General features: G+C 36.5%; 1 protein-coding gene across 3 annotated transcripts in view; it reads right to left on the reverse strand.

The window, feature by feature from the left end:
• The window catches only part of LOC150082003 (uncharacterized), a 422,573-nt gene that overhangs the window by 238,993 nt on the left and 164,033 nt on the right, over positions 1-19,547 (reverse strand). For all 3 annotated transcript variants that reach the window (XM_090379050.1, XM_090379049.1, XM_090379051.1), the window contains exon 6: positions 5,353-5,475. In XM_090379050.1, coding sequence (XP_090235176.1) covers positions 5,353-5,475 — 123 coding nt within the window. The remainder of the gene's footprint in view (positions 1-5,352; positions 5,476-19,547) is intronic.

Below are 19,547 nucleotides of genomic sequence, written 5' to 3' on the forward strand. Positions count from 1 at the left end.
AATATGACCTTAGTTACTAATGCTCTTAAAAACCAAATAACAAACAAAAAAACTCACGCCAATTTACCTATAGGAACTACTTCTGTAATTGTAATTCACTTCTACTCCTATTCTTGTTTCAAATGATCCCTATAATAGTGATCATTATTCAGTTGTTTGTCACCTATTAAGAAATGACAAACTGCAATCTACAAGAGGGGGGGGGAATGGAAATTTTGCAAAGCAAACATACAATGTGCTTCTTTAGATGAGCAAACTATAAGATATTCTGATATCAATAGTACTTATGTCACAAACCAAATAATCTCTGCAGCAAATATTGCAATACCAAAGAGAGTTAATCAGTACCATAAACATTACAAACAATGGTGGAATGAAGAATGCTTGGAAGCAAAGAAAGAGGAAAAATAAGACTTGGAATCAATTCAGAAAGTTCCTCACTACCACTAATCTCATAAAACATAAGAAAGCCAGAGCAAAAGCACGTTATATATGTCAGAAATCTCAGAAAGAATCCTGGTTATCTTTTGCTAGCAAAATTAATAGAAATACGGACACTAGAATTATCTGGAATAAAATTAGACAAATCTCAAGCAAATATTTAACAGCTCTTAAACTGATAATGAGCCAGAAAGGTCATGAACTAGAAAAAATTGCAAACCTACTAGGAGAAACTTTTGAGGAATTATCAGCTATATCATCATATAGACCAGTCTTTCAAAAATATAGAGTTCAAATCAAAAAATAAAAATTAATTTCCATACAATTCATGAGATTCCATACAATCACCCGTTTAATATAAATGAACTGCATAAAGCCTTAGCCAAATAAAAGCAAAGTGCAGTAGGTCTGGATGAAATACACTACCAAATGATTAAACATCTCACTTAAAATTCCTTATGCATGCTCTTGCTGCTTTATAATAGGATATACCTTGAGGACATATCCAGACTCTTGGGGACATTCATTTGTGCTGGCTTTTTCAAAATCAGGGAAAGACCACTTAAATCGAAATAATTATTGCCCTATTGCCCTCACTAGCTGTCTTGGTAAAACTTTAGAAAAAATGGTGAACGAGTAGTTAACGTGGTTTCTCAACTCACATTATCTCCTTAGTCCAAAGCCAATATGGTTTTCAGTAAAACAGATCAACAATTGATATCATGATAAAAGCCAAAGAAAATACAGCAATACCTCGCTTAGCACGGCTTTCACTATAACACGGTTTTCAATTAAGTTTAAGTCAAAAATTTCGGTACATATTAAAACTCATTCAATAGCTTAGACACATACTCTACATATATGCTGCATTGTTGTGGCTTAGGAACAAGTACATATATGCCAACTCTATTGTCTCACATGCACATGTGTCAATAGCTACCCTCAGGCTGTCACTGGCAACGTGCAACAGTGTTCAGTATTCGTAATTCCATCCTGACAAGACAACACGACAGCTTTTCATTTAACAATTTATTTTTTTCCCCTTTAAATACGATCAAAAAAAATATTTGCATCTTGGCTAGCAATCACTGCCAACAACATGCGTTCTGTTTGGCAGCATGTTTTGCCTCATTTGGCAAATTATTTCATTGGTTATGAATCATGAATTCGGAAAATTGTCAAAGACATTGTGAAGATCGGAAAAGACTTGGGATTTGAACCTTTTCGACACTGACAATGTACGTGCTTGCATTGGCTCACATGCAAATGACTTAGATGATGCAACTCTCCTTGATATTGATGAGCAAACTGCATATGAAGAGGAAAACAATTCTGAAGTGGATAACACTGTAGTGGCACCAAAAGAATTTTCAACCTATGAATTGGGGAAAGTTTTTCGAGGGGGGGGGTGACATGGCCTGTGAGGTGATTATGAATGGAGATCCGGATGTTGAATTCCGTTACATTTTTGACAACAGAAAAATTAACCAGAACACACGATTAATGCAAATAAATTTACGATATGCATATATCAAGATACAGTAAATTTTAAAAGATGGGTTTTGATGATACAAAGACTTGTACGCTGAGAAAAAGTCTGTATCATCAAAACCCATCTTGACCCATCAAAATTTGAAATAAAATTTTTGCAATATTTTTAATTTCAAATCCTTTTAATTGGCTATTAACTGCAAACTGTTTATAGATTTATTATAACTTGTTTATAGACTGTTTCTCTGGTATGCATTCAATTAAAACCCATTATAATTATACCTCAATCAGCACGGTTTCACATAACACAGAACAGTTTCGGTACCAATTATCAGTGCTATGCAGGGTATTGCTGTATTCGCAATGTTTTTCTCCAAAATGAACACATGATACGTCTTGATATTGAAAAGGCTTTTGATACTACCTGGAGATATGGTATCCGACATGACTTGCACAAACTAGGACTGCAAGGCCATCTATCAAAGTTTCTCCAGAACTTAATGTATAAAAGAAATTTCCAAGTCCATTACCATCACATTGTCTCAAATATACAATCAAGAACAGGAGGTTCCCCAAGGCTCAGTCCTTAGTGCAGCCTTTTTTGCAATCAAAATCAATCCTATCACAGAAACACTCCTTGAAGGAGTTTTCTGTGATAGGATTATATGCAGAAGACCTCGCTATTTCATGTCACTCATAGAATATACAAATAATTGAGAAACAGCACCAATGTGCATCAGGGAGACAGCACAGTGTGCATAAACAAATTAAAAATTCTCCGAGCAATATCTACCATGACATGGGGAGCTGACTGTTATTCACTTTTACACATTTATCATGCAATGATAAGGGTTCTCCCATCTACTCCTCAGCTAAGAAAAGTGTGTTAAATTGGTTAGATCTTATTCATCATAGTGCATTATGTGTTTCTGGAGCATTTTGTACCTCACCTGTGTACAGTTTATACACAGAGATCCATGAACCGCCACTCAGTCTTTGTAGCCAAGTTCTTCTGAACTACGATGCAAAAATTCAAAGCCTTCCCGGACATCCAACATGACAATATCGGTATAATTCGAAATGGGAAATCTTATATGAGAACAAATCTAGCACATGCATATCAGTGGGTATCTGACTAAAATAATTCCTTCAAAATGGAACTTAGGTTGGAATAACATCTAATAAGATACCAATCCCCTCTACCATGGGAAATCAGTTCAGTAGACTGTGACATGGACCTCAAAAATGAAAAAAAAAAAAAAAAAAAAAATCAACATAAGAAAACAAGCTACATTCTTCCTATATAATGCAAATCTTTGAATACTCTCATCTGTACACTGATGGCTTCAAGATGGATATGCAAATTGGTGCAGCAGTGGTCCTGCCAAACAGCATAATTTCTCAGTCTCTTCCAATAGAATTCAGTATACATAGTGCTGAATTGTTTGCAATAAGTCTCACACCAGATCACATCAACGAAACTCTCGTAAAAAGTATAATTTTTAAAGACTCTTAAGTGAAATATATGCTTTATAGCTACATCCAACTTATCCATATCTAGGAAAAATTCTTTCCTGCGTATCGCATCTTAGGACAAAAAAAACAAAGAGAATCATTTGGATTCCAGGACATTGTGGAATACTGGGCAATGAATGTGCAGATAAAGCTGCAAAACATCCGTCATATGAAAATTCTCACATGCATAAAATTCCACACAATGACTTAACCAATGTCATTCAAAAAACCTCTGAAAATACATGGATGCAAACCTGGAAATGTCAAATAAACAACAAATTATATCAAATCAAAAAAAATCAAACAGCAGCCAAAATCCTGGAAATAAAGTTTTCAGTCAAAGAGACACAACGAGGTTATTCTCACCTGGCTTTGCATTGAACACACACATTTAACACACTCATTTCCTAAGAAAGACAATCCTTTATAATGCCCTCAATGTCTGACCATACTAACAGCAAAGCACGTCATCATAGACTGTCCATGTAATCAAATTGTCCGCCAATCAGCTTTCAAATCACATGCAAATGAGCCATTAACTCTTCGACTTATTATGGGAGACAAATCAGATGAAAATGAACTCTTTAGCTACCTCAATCTAATAAATCTTACTAACAGCATCTAATATGCCAACATCAGTATCAACATAATCAGAAATAACAAAACTTGATCAGGCTTTTGCACCATAAAACCACAAACAACAACACATTTGTATTACATGTGGTCCAGCCATTTCCTTATATGGTGAAATAACTATCTGCTTATCCTTGCCGACAAATTCCTGTACGTCACTGACAAAACCCCCATGGGTTGTCTAGCAACCAATCTGCACTGCACTGCTCACACAACTTCATGTCTGCTGCACAATTACCCCAGGTCTGTTTCATTCTCCACTATCTTAATTGTGGCACAGCATGGTATATTATTCTTGGATTATTGTTACCCATATTCAATACCTTGCATTTCACAATGTTAAACCTCATTTTCCACTTCTCGGCCTATATATCTAATTTTTCTATATCTTGTTTGCAGAAGCATAACCTGATCGATGCCATTAAACACCCTGCCAGCCTTTCTATCATCTGCAAACATAGATGTTAAGCCTATGCATTCATCAACATATCTTTAAAACAACAACAATGATCCCAGCACTGAAGCCTGGAATACTCCACTAATAACATTAGTCTAAGAGCAGTGCTATTAATAAGCACTCTGTCTAACTATTCAACCATCCCATTATCATGTTTCATTCTCCACTAGCATGAGTGTGGTCTGCATAGATGGTATATTATGTTGGGATTACTGCTACCCACATACAATACCTTGGATTTCTAAACTCAATGTTCAACTTCCAAAGCTACTTCTTTGCCCATCAGACTAATTTTTCTAGATCTTGTTGCAGAAGCATAACTTGGTTATTGTCATTAATCATCTGACAGAACAGTGGCAAGATTAGCCAGGTACACAAAAGGATATTCTTAAGGGGCATAAAAGTGTATTCTTAACAGGCACAAAAGGGTGTAACATCCTGATAAGAAAAGATTTGAGTTCTGTAAATTGCAGTTGGAAACCTGATTGAAGTGTTAATTAATAAATGGATTGTGTGTGAACTAAATGCTTATGTCATTCTTACTCTTTCTCAGATGATGCATTTATATAGCTGCACAACAAATATACAAAAATATACTTTCAGACAGACAGTTATTAAATGACTGTTGGAAATGACTGGACAAATTTAATAAGGGCAAATGGACAAATGACATAGATAGTTTTAGTTTTTACTTCATTTTTTGGGTGATGCTATATAAGCTTGCTTTCTTGCATCATTTTCAAATACAATACTAATTTGTGCAGTGTTATCAATTTAAAGGGTATAACTTTGAACTCTTAAAATTAAACTCTTACCCTATAATCCTGTTCAAGTATACTTTCATTCTTACTTTTATTTTCAATCACATTACTTAAATTTTGTATTAGGCCTTTAAATTCTTGTTCTTGATTTTCCATTTTGTCCTTGAGGAATGACACCTGAAATAGTTATAAAAATTATTGAATAATTTTAAATTCATCTGCCATATATTTTCAAAATAAAACTAAATAAATGTTCTGTATGTTGTTACACATGTGATCATAAATAAACTGTAAATACTACAGCAAGACTTATCACATTAAGATTTATCATTAATGTTGTTACGAATAAACCGTGCAAGCACAATGAAATTATTGAATATTAAATTCTGGATAGCACCTTCTGTTTTGCAAAAATTAATTGATATCAACAAGTCTAACATCATATATTATGATTTCGAAGAAAATATATGAGAACGCTACCTCCTTTATTAGACTAGACAGTAGCAAATTTAAATTGAGAAAGGAGTTTGACAAGGAAACACAATATCTCCAAATTTGTTTACTGCTGCCCTTGAGGAAGCTTTCAGAAGATTAGACTGGTTGCAGAAAGGAGTCAATAGAGAGTACCTAAACCACTTACAATTTGCAAATTACATGGTGATCATAAGCCATGATATTAAATAATTAAACTTCACACCAACCAGTACTTGAAAATATTTTAATACTGAAACTAAAAACACTGTATTTACAATAAAATAATTAAAAATAGTTTAAAATATATAAATAAAATCAATTAAAATATGAAAATATGAATATGAAAACAGATATTAAAGAATGTTAAAAATTTAAAATATACCATAACAACTGTAGCTTTCGGAGACGGTAGTCTCCTTTCTCAACAGCGTACATTTTTCTGTATGCCACATCCTTAAATAGCAGGTCCACGGCATTCGTCACATAGTTCCCCAGGAATGTGATTGGTATTTCCTATTTGCGCACGAGAACTGGAAATGGCTCGGGAGTGCGCTACCCGAAACCATTCATCGTGTCCCAAGACAACCGTTTCGAAGAAAGGGTGTAAACGTATACCCTTATCTCTATTAATGGTAATTACTGGCTGCCACAATGCACACAGTGGTATCAAGAGTTAAAGATCCCATACTGAAGGAAGCCAGCAGCGGGGTAGTTTATGAAATTAAATGCCCGGATTGTGAAGTACGTTATGTGGGAGAGACGGGGCGGCGTCTTAAGGACTGGCTGGGAGAACACATGAATGCAATAAAGACTGCAAATTACGGGAAGTCTGCTGTGGCAGAGCATTTCTGGGAGAAGCAACATCAGATCTCCCCGGAGGATGCTCCATCACAGATCATGCACAGGGGTTCTGGAACCGTAAATGGCTCGAGAGCTTACACATTGGGGCAGCCAGTAATACCATTAATAGAGATAAGGGTGTATGTTTACACCCTTTCTACGAAATGGTTGTCTTGGGACACGATGAACGGTTTCGGGTAGCGCACTCCCGAGCCATTTCCGGTTCTGATGTGCAAATGGGAAATACTAATCACATTCCTGGGGAACCATGTGACGAATGCCGTGGACCTGCTATTTAAGGATGGGGCATACAACAAAATGTACGCTGTTGTGAAAGGAGACTGCCATCTCCGAAAGCTACAGTTGTTACGGTATATTTTAAAATTTTAACATTCTTTAATATCTGTTTTCAGTCATATTTTAATTGTTTTTATTTATATATTTTAAATATTTTAAACTAGTTTTAATTATTTTATTGTAAATACAGTGTTTTTAGTTACAGTATTAAAATATTTTTATGTACTGGTTGGTGTGAAGTTTAATTATTTAATATCATGGCTTATGATCACCATGTAATTTGCAAAGTGTAGCTCCTTCCACTTATTGCTCTGACATGTAGCAAATATGCAGAGAATGTTGCCAAGATCCATGGATGAAATACTGGTCGCTCTGACATGCTGCCAATTATTCGTGGTTTGTGTTAGACTGAACGCCATATTTCCACTAACTAATGGTTTGTGTTCAGAGTATAATAATATTTCAAAATACTAATAATTTTAAAAAAAATTTATACAAGGAAGTGAGTTTAGTTATGATATCGGTTCACTTCCCCCCCTCCCCCCTCCTTCAAACCTTAAACTCCAGGCTAAATTGCATATGAATGGCATATTAGATCATTATATTGCTACTTTTTCACAGATGTCATTACCTCTACGAAAAAGTTTCATCACTCTTTACGCAAAAGCCAGCCAAAGTAAAGTGTTCCCGTGGCCTATTTGATTATTAGTTTATGCCAGTATATTAATAGCCAAAAAAAATAAATAAATAAAATAATGTTAAAAATTATAATGGTAGAAAAGTGGTGTATGCTACAAATATGCAAAATTTATTTATTTTATTTCTTTAATTATTAATTAGGATTTTTCACGGAACACTTGTTCACATCTCACAGAAGACTTGTTCACATCCCATGGAACACAGTTTGGGAAATGCTACCTTAAGCTATAGGGTACTACAGAGAATTTTACTTAGAGCCTAATGTGGCTTCATGAGAAATCATAAGTACTTTCAGAGAGTGCCTGAGATATAGGATGCATAACAAAATAGATATCCAAAACAAAACTATATAGAAATTAAAAGGCTATGTTAATCTAATTCAAAAAAGTAAATGAGATTTGTGGTATGATTTTGTGAAAACCCAGTGGAAGAATGACACTTGTGATTTACCACATAAGATAATGGATAAACTGAAGATGGATGAGATGTATTATATAAGAGAGAAGGTAGTCTCAATGAGATGGCATAATTCAATTGAAGCAATACTGATTCAACTGTTTCTGGAAGATGGTGAGGAAACCATCTTCCAGACTATCAGTAAAGGATCTGAGACAAAAATCATTGATATTGTACCTTCACAATATCAAAAATATGAGGTTGCTTTGTGTGCTAGAGTTAGATAGGTTAAAGTATTTTGCTGTAATGACACCAGGTATATAATTCTATCAATGTAAACAGTTGTCTGCAAGAGTGTGGGGGGAACTTTCCCAAGCATCTGGATAGAAGCATCAATTAAAATATTGAAAAGTCTAATAAAAACAGTTACTGATCTGTGTTCATATTTAAAAATTGCTTTACTCTCAGTGCTTTAGCAAGATAAATAAGAAAATGTTGATCAGGAGACTGGAGAGGAAATACAGTGAATGTCTTAATGTTATTTGTTGCTTACTGTTATCAGACACTTATTATAACCAAAAAATGAAAATCTAAAAAAAAATTTATATTATAATTACATAAATTCTACTGCTTTATATAATCATAATTGAGGATATACAGCTGCTAACTTTTAACTTTCAAAAAGCTGGAAATCAGGCATATTTAAGCGAGAGAAAAACAGGAGGTTTTTGGGTCAAAACAGATTTTTGCAAAAAGCAGTACTTTATTAGAAATTTCACTGATAAAATACAGCCTCTTGCAGTGACAATGTAAACGTATTGTTTACATTGACAGAAGTACAGTAGAGTCCCGATATCCAAGCTAACGTGGACCAAGAACAACTCAGATACGGTCAAACTCAGTTAACATGGAAATTTTTCATATACTGACCTTGCAACAATGTTCCCCTCCCCTCTAGGATCTCCCTCATTCCTGCCATTAAGGAAGTACATGTACATACTTATGTACTGTAAGAAAAAGAATACATGTATATGTATGTAATTACATACTGTAATTGTGTTTATGGCAAAGGTAAAGAAAGCCCACACGACAAGTACAGCAAATTTCGGAGTGGTTTACTGGTGGAACTAGTTTCTCGTGACGATATTTGTATTGTTGCTTGCTCAGTAAACAGACAGTGGGTGTTATCGGTCAGGAGTAGAAATTGAATCCCATGGGAGCATGAACCCCTCCAGAAGTGGAGGGGTTCGAGCTCCCATGACCTTTTTTTCTATAGAATTACGGGTGGACTAGAGGATAATTTGTTTATTATCACTGCATTTTTATTTTGCAATTTTTTTTTTTTTTTTTTAAAGACACTGGCGTGCACAGAACATATTTTACAATGCCAAAACTTTCCACTTGACTCCATTTGTGATTCAATTAGTTTAAAATAATTATTGCACTTAAAACAGTACAGTTTTGGTCTTAATTTAGATTTCATCAAAAAATCAAGGAAGTTGAAGCAACATTTCATTTTTCCTCACAATTTTTTCCAACTTTAAAAGATTCACCGCTAATATTATCTATAGGCCGTTCATTCTGAAACTAATTATGCACCGTTCTTTGTTCATTAATACATGTCATAATGCCAACCAATGTTATCATCTGTTCTGTTCATGCACCAATCATACATCATTTGTCACGCCTACCTGTCAATCAATATATCGTTCTCGACTTCCACTACAGACCGATAACATCCACTGTCAGTTTACCAAGCAACACTACAAGGGCAGTATGGCAAAGTATACTTTACTTTCATGGTTAAACTTTGCCAAACTTTTCCGTGCTTCTCGTATGGGCTTTCTTTACCTTAGCTTGTGTTTATTTACTTACATAGTATTGTACTGTCCATACTGTACATACAGTACTGTTCACAGTACATGCATCATTGTGATTACAGCATCAGGCTTTATAAAAAAAGTCTTTCAAAGTCTTCTGTTTTAAAGAAGTTTCTCACTTGTTTGCTGCAATGTTTCTCAGGCACCTCAAAGTAGATCAGCGGGCGTATTCTCATTCTACTGTTCAATCTATCGCAGTGTGGTCTCAATCGCATTTAGGCCTTCCATATGCGAAATTTTTGAGCCTTCTCCTGGACACACATCATCTTCACTCTCTTGTTTTCCCTCACTCACTAAATTTATAATCATGTCATCGGTCATCTCCTGTTGCTCATCCACATTCATCAAATCTTGAATGTCTTCTGCCGTAATAGGTTCTGACTTTAGAAGATTTTTTACTAGCTCTATAAGTGGAAGATTATCTTCATCATCATCTTCTTTCTCGGTTTCACTGAGAATTTTTTTCCAGGACTTCACGAGAGTTGATGTTTTTACTTCTTCTCATGATTTTGCCAGCCAGTAAATGACATCTTTCACGTTTGTTTTTAAGGCTTTCAGCAACAATTCCACCATTTTCAAGATCTTCCAGGAGTTGTTTTAAAAGTTGTCATCGTCTATAGTTCCATTTCAAAGTCTCCAGGACACTTTGATCTAGTGGCTGGATTAGAGACGTTACATTAGGAGGCAAAAAAAGAGTTTTAATGTTACCAGAGACTAGTTCAGTTTCATCTGGATGAGATGGCATATTGTCCAGAAGCAACTATGCTTTTTCTGGGAGTTTCTTTTCTGCCAAAAATTTCTTTGTTGCAGGAATGAAGTCTTCACGGAACCATTTTTCAACAAACATGAATCCATCCACACATTTTATTGGTTAGCATACTTACAAGGAAGACTTTCCATATGTATGTATTTGCAGGCTCTTGGTTTCTTAGCCTTTCCAATAAGTAGCAACTTATGCCTGTGACTTCCAGAAGCATTTGAACATGCCAACACTGTCAGTCTCTCCTTAGTTTATACCCAGGCGCCGCTTTTTCTTCTTGTGATGCGAGCGTTTTTGGGCAGAAGCATTCGATAATTTAAACCTGTTTCGTCACAGTTGTAAACTTGATTCAAACTTAAACCTTCCTCCTCTATGACTTCTGCCAACTTTTTGGTAAAAGACTGCACTTCTTCCTGACAAGCAGATAATTTTTCCCCAGCGAGGTTCAGGTGTCTTACTGCATACCTCTTTTTCCATCTATCTAACCATCCCACGCTAGCCGTAAATTCTTCATCACCATCAAGAAAATTTTTCTGAAATTTTAGAATCGATCCAGAAATCAGGCTTCCTTTCTGTCTCATTTGTGTGAACCACAAAAAAAGTGCTTCAGATGTTTGTTCAAACTCTCCCTTTTTCATTGTTTTTCTTCTCATGTGCTCATCACTTTTCTCAGACGATCTTTGTGAACACCATTTTTCAATGTTCCGTCGATTTCTCACCCAATCTCTTACAGTCATTTCAACTACACCTAGCTCTCTAGCCAGCTTTTTAAATGTTTTGCCCTTGTCTACTCATTTCTACTCGTCTACTCGGCATCAAACTTATTCTCTAATAAAGAGACACAAAGACTTTGTCTCCTCTAATAAAGGGGAGACAAAGACTAATAGATTAATAGTAGCCACTGGCAGAGGTGAAAGAGATTCTTGCACTGCTTCTATTGGAATGAACAGAAGCCTGGAAAACAAGATGCAGGATATTTCAGAGACTGCTGGGAGTCATTTGTTAGCCATAATTATGAGAACTTCCTTGGACTCAGGGGAGGTACCCACAGACTGGAGATGTGCAAATGTAACCCCAATTCACAAAGGAGGATCAAAGGCTGACACAAGTAATTATAGATGTGTGAGTTTAACTTCGGTTCCAGGAAAATTAATGGAAGCACTGGTTAAAAGCTTTAGAAGCACTGCAGGATCATCTTGACAAGAATTCAGTTATAGCTCAGACACAGCATGGTTTTGTTAAGGGAAGGTCTTGCCTGACCAATTTGATTGGATACTATGATGTAGTCACAAAAGAATTGGATGCAGGGAATAACTTTGATATAATATATTTAGATCTTAGAAAGGCTTTTGATACTGTTCAACATGGAAGACTGCTGCACAAATTGGAGCAGTGTGGCACTGGTGGCAAATTGTTGCTATGGATAAAGGGATGGTTGAGTGGCAGAAGACAGAGAGTGGTAATTAATGGACACTGCTCATCGTGGACTAATGTTATTAGTGGAGTCCCTCAGGGTTCAGTGTTGGGCCCATTATTGTTTTCTGTATTTATAAATAATATTGATGATGGTATATCAAGCTTAATGTCCAAGTTTGCAGACAATACGAAGGTTGACAGGGCTGTCAAGGACACTACCGACACTATGCTGCAGCAACAGGATCTGGAAAGGTTGAGCAGATGGGCTGAGAGGTGGCAAATGAAGTTTAACATTGACAAATGTAAAGTACTACATATGGGAAACAGCAACCCCAGAGCAACGTATCAACTGTGCGGTACTACACTGACAGTGGTACAGAATGAAAAGGAGCTGGGGATAATTGTGCAGGCAGATATGAAGTTCTCTGAGCAGTGCAGACAGGCTGCAAGAGTAGATCATGGTGTCTTGTCAATGATATACAGGAAGTTTTCTAGCAGGGATAAGGAGGTGATTATTCCCTTGTATAAGGCAATGGTCACGCCACACCTTGAGTGTATACAGGTCTGGAGGCCTCATTTCAAGAAGGATGTAGAGCTGATGGAACGAGTACAGAGAAGGGCAACAAGATTAGTGAATGGAACAAAGTGTTGCTCTTACGAAGAAAGGCTTAAGTTTTGGAAATTACAGTGTCTGGAAACTAGGAACTGGCAAGGTGATCTGATAGAGGTGTAGAAAGCCTTGAATGGTTTGAGCATGCTCAATGTTGATGGGATTCTTCCTCTTGCTCAGAATAATCACCTGAGAAGGCATAAATTCAAATTGAGGAAAGACAGATATAGGATAGATGTGCAGAAATTTGCCTTTAGCCTTTAGGTAGTTGGTTGGTGGAACAGACTTCCATCCCTTGTTGCGGAGGTTGACAGCCTAAATAAATTTAAAGCTCAGCTGGACAGGTATTTTGAACGAACGGAGGGGTGAAATTTTTTTTTGGCTGATGCTGCATAAGCTTGCTTTCTTGCAACATATGCCTCTACTAATGCTAATAATTTTTTACATTACAGAAGATCAGCACAATGGGAAATAGCTTGGAATTACCTTAACACTTTTACTGGTGGCTTTTCCGACGATCTCTATAATCCCAGATTGAAAACCACAAGACTGAGTCAATATGGATTGGAGATGTTTTTGGGATTTCTTCTCACTATGACTGAATTAGTCAGCCTTCTGGCAAAGGTTGCTTGACAAAAATATCTGGTTTTTCTTCTGTCAAACTGGAAGAAAAAGTTATAAAAGTAGGGTTGTTTCCCCTGCAAGTGGATTAAAAATTTGATGCTGCATATTTGTGTATGGAAGCAGTGATCATTTTAATAGCTGCCATCTAAGCAATAATAAATGGCCGATTTTTTCAAAGCCTTCAGTAACAAATGCCTATTGTTTTTCTTCTTCCAACAACCATACATTTTTTTTTTTTTTTTGCTCTTTTGCTATTGGGAAACATATTTCTGAACAACATACCTGCATGGTTAGTGCAACTCAAAATAAGATTTCTATGACAAAATATGCAAATAAATATCTGACAAGTATTAAACATAATCACTATGAAATGCTACATATATTTTTCCATTTCTTTATATGCACCTCACACTGTCCTTATGCTTATTATTGAAATATCTGATTACATCATGTTTCCTGCCACCTGAAATTGAAAAATCATATCTACATACAGTACACAAAAAATCATGTATATATCTTCTGAAATTTTTTCACAGTTCTTTTCCTTTCATCTTACCAAAAGACATTGTTAATTAACTTGACACACTACACAAGTATTATGAAATGATCACACATAACACAAAATAATGTTATTCCATGTTTCTACCGTTCAGGGCACCACCACCGCGCACATGCCAGCCCAACATGTGACATTAATAAAAATTCACAAAATTTGAAAAAAAAAAAATAATAATCCAATTTTAATGTGGTTTTATTACTCTTCTGTGCAAACAAAAAAGGAGAAACTGAGTTTTGCAAAAAAGACAGAGAAACTATCACCATCTATGTTATGATGGTGGAAAGGAGGATGCTCAAATTGTGTAAAAAAAAAAAAAACTCTCTGTCATAAATCCAGAGAGATTATCATTATGCTGTTTATCTTTTGGTGAGAACCTGGTTAAGGAATACTGGCATCCCATGTTTCTTCCTTAACATGCTGAAATAAATAACAGTTATCTACTTGGTTCAGACAATTCTTCCTTCTAGATAGTAGCCAGTCAATGAGCTTCAGTCAGTAAATGGAAAATTCATCCCACAACCTAACCCTCTCACTTGCTAGCCACTCAACTACCTGTAAATTCCTAAAAAATGTAAACATTTTTCCGTAAAACTTGAATTTGGAAAAGGAGCAATATGTAGAATCCTTGAAAAGATGTAAAACTTGTTTTACATAAAATTCCAGTGTAGCAAGAATAAATGATTTTATATGTATATAGTACGCTGCAGTACTATCAAGCACATGGTTTACAAAGAAAATAACTTTTCATCCGAATAGTAACATTAGTAATTATAATCAGAATTGGAACATTCTGATCATTAAAAGTCAAATTATGCCCAGGTAGGTTACCATATTGTAATCTTTTTTTTGCTTACATTATTGCTGGACCAATTTTTTTTCCAGCAATACAGCTAGCCATTATATGCAACTTGTTGAGGAATGATTTAACATGTTCACTGTCCCAAAATATAAGAGAACCCATTCCATGTGCCATAATTTTTGGAATGCTGAAAAAAAATCTAAATTCTAATATTCCAAGCAATCTGAAAATTCATAAATAATAGTTGAAAATTAAGTTTGAAATTCGTTGCTAAAAGCAACATTCACTTTTATGTTGAGCTGTAAATCAAAACAAATTTCAACTTTCATAAAAAGTTTATTCATGAACATAAACTTACATCAACACAAGCAAACAACAAATAAAACTGTATGCCAAGTCTATAAAAACAAAAGCCAAGCATTACTGCACAGTGTTAATTAACATGCCAATACCGAGTTGTTAATATCAAGTGGCTTTATGTTTACAGCACTTGTTGGTTAACTGCTTAAGAATGGCCACTAATATGCATTTATGGCACAGTGTTTGGGTGACTTTTGAACTCAGATATACATTGTGACACATCATTTTTAATGCTGTTTTATGCTTATATGCATAAAGGAAGCAAACATGTTAGCTTATTCCTCCAAGATACGATTGTGGGTTCGACCAAACATTTTTTTAAACAGGATGGTGCATGGCCATATATAGCAAACACTGTGCTCTATATCCTAAGTGAACATTTCTATGACCAAATTGATCAAGTTTTGCCAAATAAATTTCAGCACATTTTGAGAAAAGATGGTCCTTGTCACCATACTCTCCAGATTTGAAATTATATTACTTTTCTTATGGAATTTACTTAAGGATACTGTTTAGAGCAGTGGTTCCCAAACTTTTTTTACTCATGAACCCCTTTCAACGTCATATTTTTTTTATCACAAACCCCTTTCAACATAATATTTTTAATGTGAAACACTAAGCCTATATTATCTGAAATTGTATAATTTTCCTTAATTTTTATTATAAAATATTTACAGTACTACATTTTTATAAGCAAAATTGCATAATAATAAAAGTTATTATTAAGTATTATTTATACTTTGTAAAGCAGTGATTATTCAGTCAAATTAGATTTCGAACAGGCTAAGAGTAGAAAACTTGTTTCTTGTCCAAATGGTAGCTGAGCATTCTGGTCTCTTGCCAAACCTATTGGCTGCAATTTTTGTCCATCTCTGTTCCCACCTCTGTCAAAACCAGATGGTTCTGTTGCCACATCAGCCAAAGATAAAGCTGACCTGCTAGCATCCTATTTTTCTTCCAACTCATGTATTGATGATCTTGGTAAATCACCCCAAACCGTTCCCAGTACGCTCCATTTAATGCCTCCTGTGGTCTTCCACCAAAAGGATATCAGAACGATTTTGGATAAATCTGATGATAAGAAAGCTCCAGGTCCTGATGGTATTTCTCCATTTGTTCTCAAAATCTGTGCCCCTGACCTTACAAATCCCTACCATCCAATTATCGTTCCATTGCGATTACTTCTACTCTTTCTAAAGTAATGGAGAAATCAATTAACCACCAACTCTTAAACTATCTGGAAATCTTTCATCTGACCATTTAGCATTAGCATTAGCATTAGCAGAGGCATTTGATGCAAGAAAGCAAGCTTATGCAGCATCAGCCAAAAAAAAAAAAAAAACCCCACTTCCACTTCACCCCTCTGTTAGTTCAAAATACCTGTCCAGCTGAGCCTTAAACCTATTTAGGCTATCAACCTCCATGACAAGGGATGGAAGTCTGTTCCACCAACCAACCACCCGCTGGCTAAAGGCAAATTTCCGCACGTCTATCCTACATCTGTCTTTCCTCAATTTGAATTTATGCCCTCTCAGGTGATTATTCTGAGCTAGAGGAAGAATCCCATCAGCATTGAGCATGCTCAAACCATTCAAGGCTTTATACACCTCTATCAGATCACCTCGCTGGTGCCTAGTCTCCAGACACTGTAATTTGCAAAACTTAAGCCTTTCTTCGTAAGAACACCCCTTTGTTCCATTCACTAATCTTGTTGCCCTTCTCTGTACTCGTTCCAGCAGCTCTACATCCTTCTTGAAATGAGGCCTCCAGACCTGTATACAGTACTCTAGGTGTGGCCTGACCATTGCCTTATACAAGGGAATAATCACCTCCTTATCCCTGCTGGAAAAATTCCTGTATATCATTGACAATACTCCATGAGCTACTCTTGCAGCCCATCTGCACTGCTCAGAGAACTTCATATCTGCCTGCACAACCACCCCCAAGTCCCTTTCATTCTCTACCACTGTCAGTGTAGTACCACAGAGTTGATACGTTGCGCTGGGGTTGCTGTTTCCCATGTGTAGTACTTTACATTTGTCAATGTTAAACTTCATTTGCCACCTCTCAGCCCATCTGCTCAACCTTTCCAGATCCTGTTGCAGCAGCATAGTGTCAGTAGTGTCCTTGACAACCCTGCCTACCTTTGTATCGTCTGCAAACTTGGACATTAAACTTGATATACCATCATCAATATCATTTATAAATACAGAAAACAATAATGGACCCAACACTGAGCCCTGAGGGACTCCACTAATAACATTAGACCACGATGAGCAGTGTCCATTGATTACCACTCTCTGTCTTCTCCCCCTCAACCACCCCTTTATCCATAGCAGCAATTTGCCTCCAATGTCACACTGCTCCAATTTGTGTAGCAGTCTTCCATGTAGCAGTTCCATGTGCAACAGTATCAAAAGCCTTTCTAAGATCCAAGTATATAATATCAAAGCTATTCCCTGCATCCAGTTCTTTTGTGACTGCATCATAGTATCCAATCAAATTGGTCAGGCAAGACTTCCCCTTAACAAAACCAAGCTATGTCCGAGCTATAACTGAAGTCTTGTTTAAATGATCCTGCAATGCTTCTTTAACCAGTGCCTCCATTAATTTTCCTGGAACAGAAGTTAAGCTCACAGGTCTATAATTACTTCTGTCAGACTTTGATCCTCCTTTGTGAATTGGGGTCACATTTGCACATCTCCAGTCTATGGGTACCTCCCCTGAGTCCAAGGAAGTTCTCATAATTATGGCTAAGGGTTTGCTTACTTCCTTTGCTGCCTCCTTTAATATAACTGGATAGATCCCATCCGCCCCAGGTGCCTTTCTTGTGTTTATCTTCAACAACCTCTCCTCCACCTTACTCTCAGTTATTTCAAGATTCTGTAGCTTACTGCTAGAGTTGAATACACCTCTGGCATTCCCCTCGCTGAATAACTCCTCATGTGTGAATGTCGATGCAAAATATTCATTTAGTTTGTTAGCTACCTGAGCAGGATCATAAACAGTTGACCCATCAATATCAATTGGACCAATCTGATTCATCCCCTTCCTTCTAGAGTTTACATAAGTAAAGAACTCTTTGCAGTTTTTCTTTGCATCCCTTGCCAAGGATTTCTCGTAATCTGCCTTCGCCTGCCTAACCTCCTTTGTAACTTGGTTGCATATCAACTTGTATCTATCATAGGCTTCTGTGTCATGTGTTAATTTGTAAGTATCCTATGCATTTTTCTTCTCTGCCATATGCCTCATTAGTTCATCTGACATCCATTTTGGCCTAAACCTTGAACAATATTTCTTAGTTGGTATGTAAAGCCTAGTAGCTTCCAAGATAAGTTCTTTGAATGCTTCCCATTTTGAATTTGCTGTTGGTAACATCATCAGTTGGTCCCACTGTATAGAATTTAAATACTGTCTCAGTCCATCGTAGTCGCCTTTACGGAAGCAATAACCCTTCCCTTTACCCCTAATGGTAGTTACCTCTTTGAGTAAATCCCACTTTAGCACACTGTGATTACTGCCACCTAGTGGTTCATTTATCTGCAGATTCTTAATGCATGAAGAATCACTGCTGATAATCAAATCAAGAGTATTCCTCCCTCTATTTGCCTCCCGAACATGCTGATGTACAAAACAATCATCCAATAAATCCACAAAAGCCCTGCTAGTGTGTGAGTGACCAGCCCCCAAATTCCAGTCAATATCTGGGAAATTAAAATCTCCCATTATAAGACTCTCTGATTTACTGGCCCACTCTATTTCCCTGTACAGTTTCTTATTATACTCATCAGAGTCATTAGGCCTATAGCCCACTCCTACTTTCAATTTTGATCTCCCAATGCTTATGTCACACCAAACTGACTCAACACTGCACTGTCCAGCGATGTCGATTTGCTTCACTTCCTTGGTTTTTATGTGTTTCTTCACTAATAGCATAACCCCTCCTCCCTTCCTATCCTGTCTATCCTTTCTGTAGACGTTGTACTCCCCAAATTCCAGTTCTGCATCCCTTATATCTGTGTGATACCACGTCTCTGATATTCCAACAATATCTGCCTTTGATGTTTTGAGCAATACCTCAAAGTCATCAAATTTATTTACTAAACTCCTAGCATTGGTGTACACGCAAGTATACCTGCACCTGTTTCTATTCTTAGCTACCCTAACACAACCCATGTGTTTACTTGTACCGCAGTGGCTCCCAGCAGTCTCTGAAATATCATGCATCTTGTTTTTCAGGCTTCTGCTCATTCTAATAGAAGCAGTGCAAGAATCTCTTTCACCTCTGCCAGTGGCTACTGTCAATCTATTGGTCTTTGTCTCCCCCCAAGCTAGCAGTTTTCCGACCCACCTAACACTGCCTCGATAGCATCAGCAAACATTCTTGCACCCTTTCTATTTAAGTGTATCCCATCCCTGTAGAAGCAGTCTCTCCTGTTAACAAGTACAGTCCAGGCTGAAAAAAATTCTACCCCTTGAGCCTTGCACAATCTTTCCAGGGCCGAATTGATCGACAAGGCTCTCATCATATACTC

Source organism: Mastigoproctus giganteus, chromosome 8, assembly GCF_048544385.1.
Source record: "Mastigoproctus giganteus isolate SK-2022 chromosome 8, ASM4854438v1, whole genome shotgun sequence".
NCBI lineage: Eukaryota > Metazoa > Arthropoda > Arachnida > Uropygi > Thelyphonidae > Mastigoproctus > Mastigoproctus giganteus.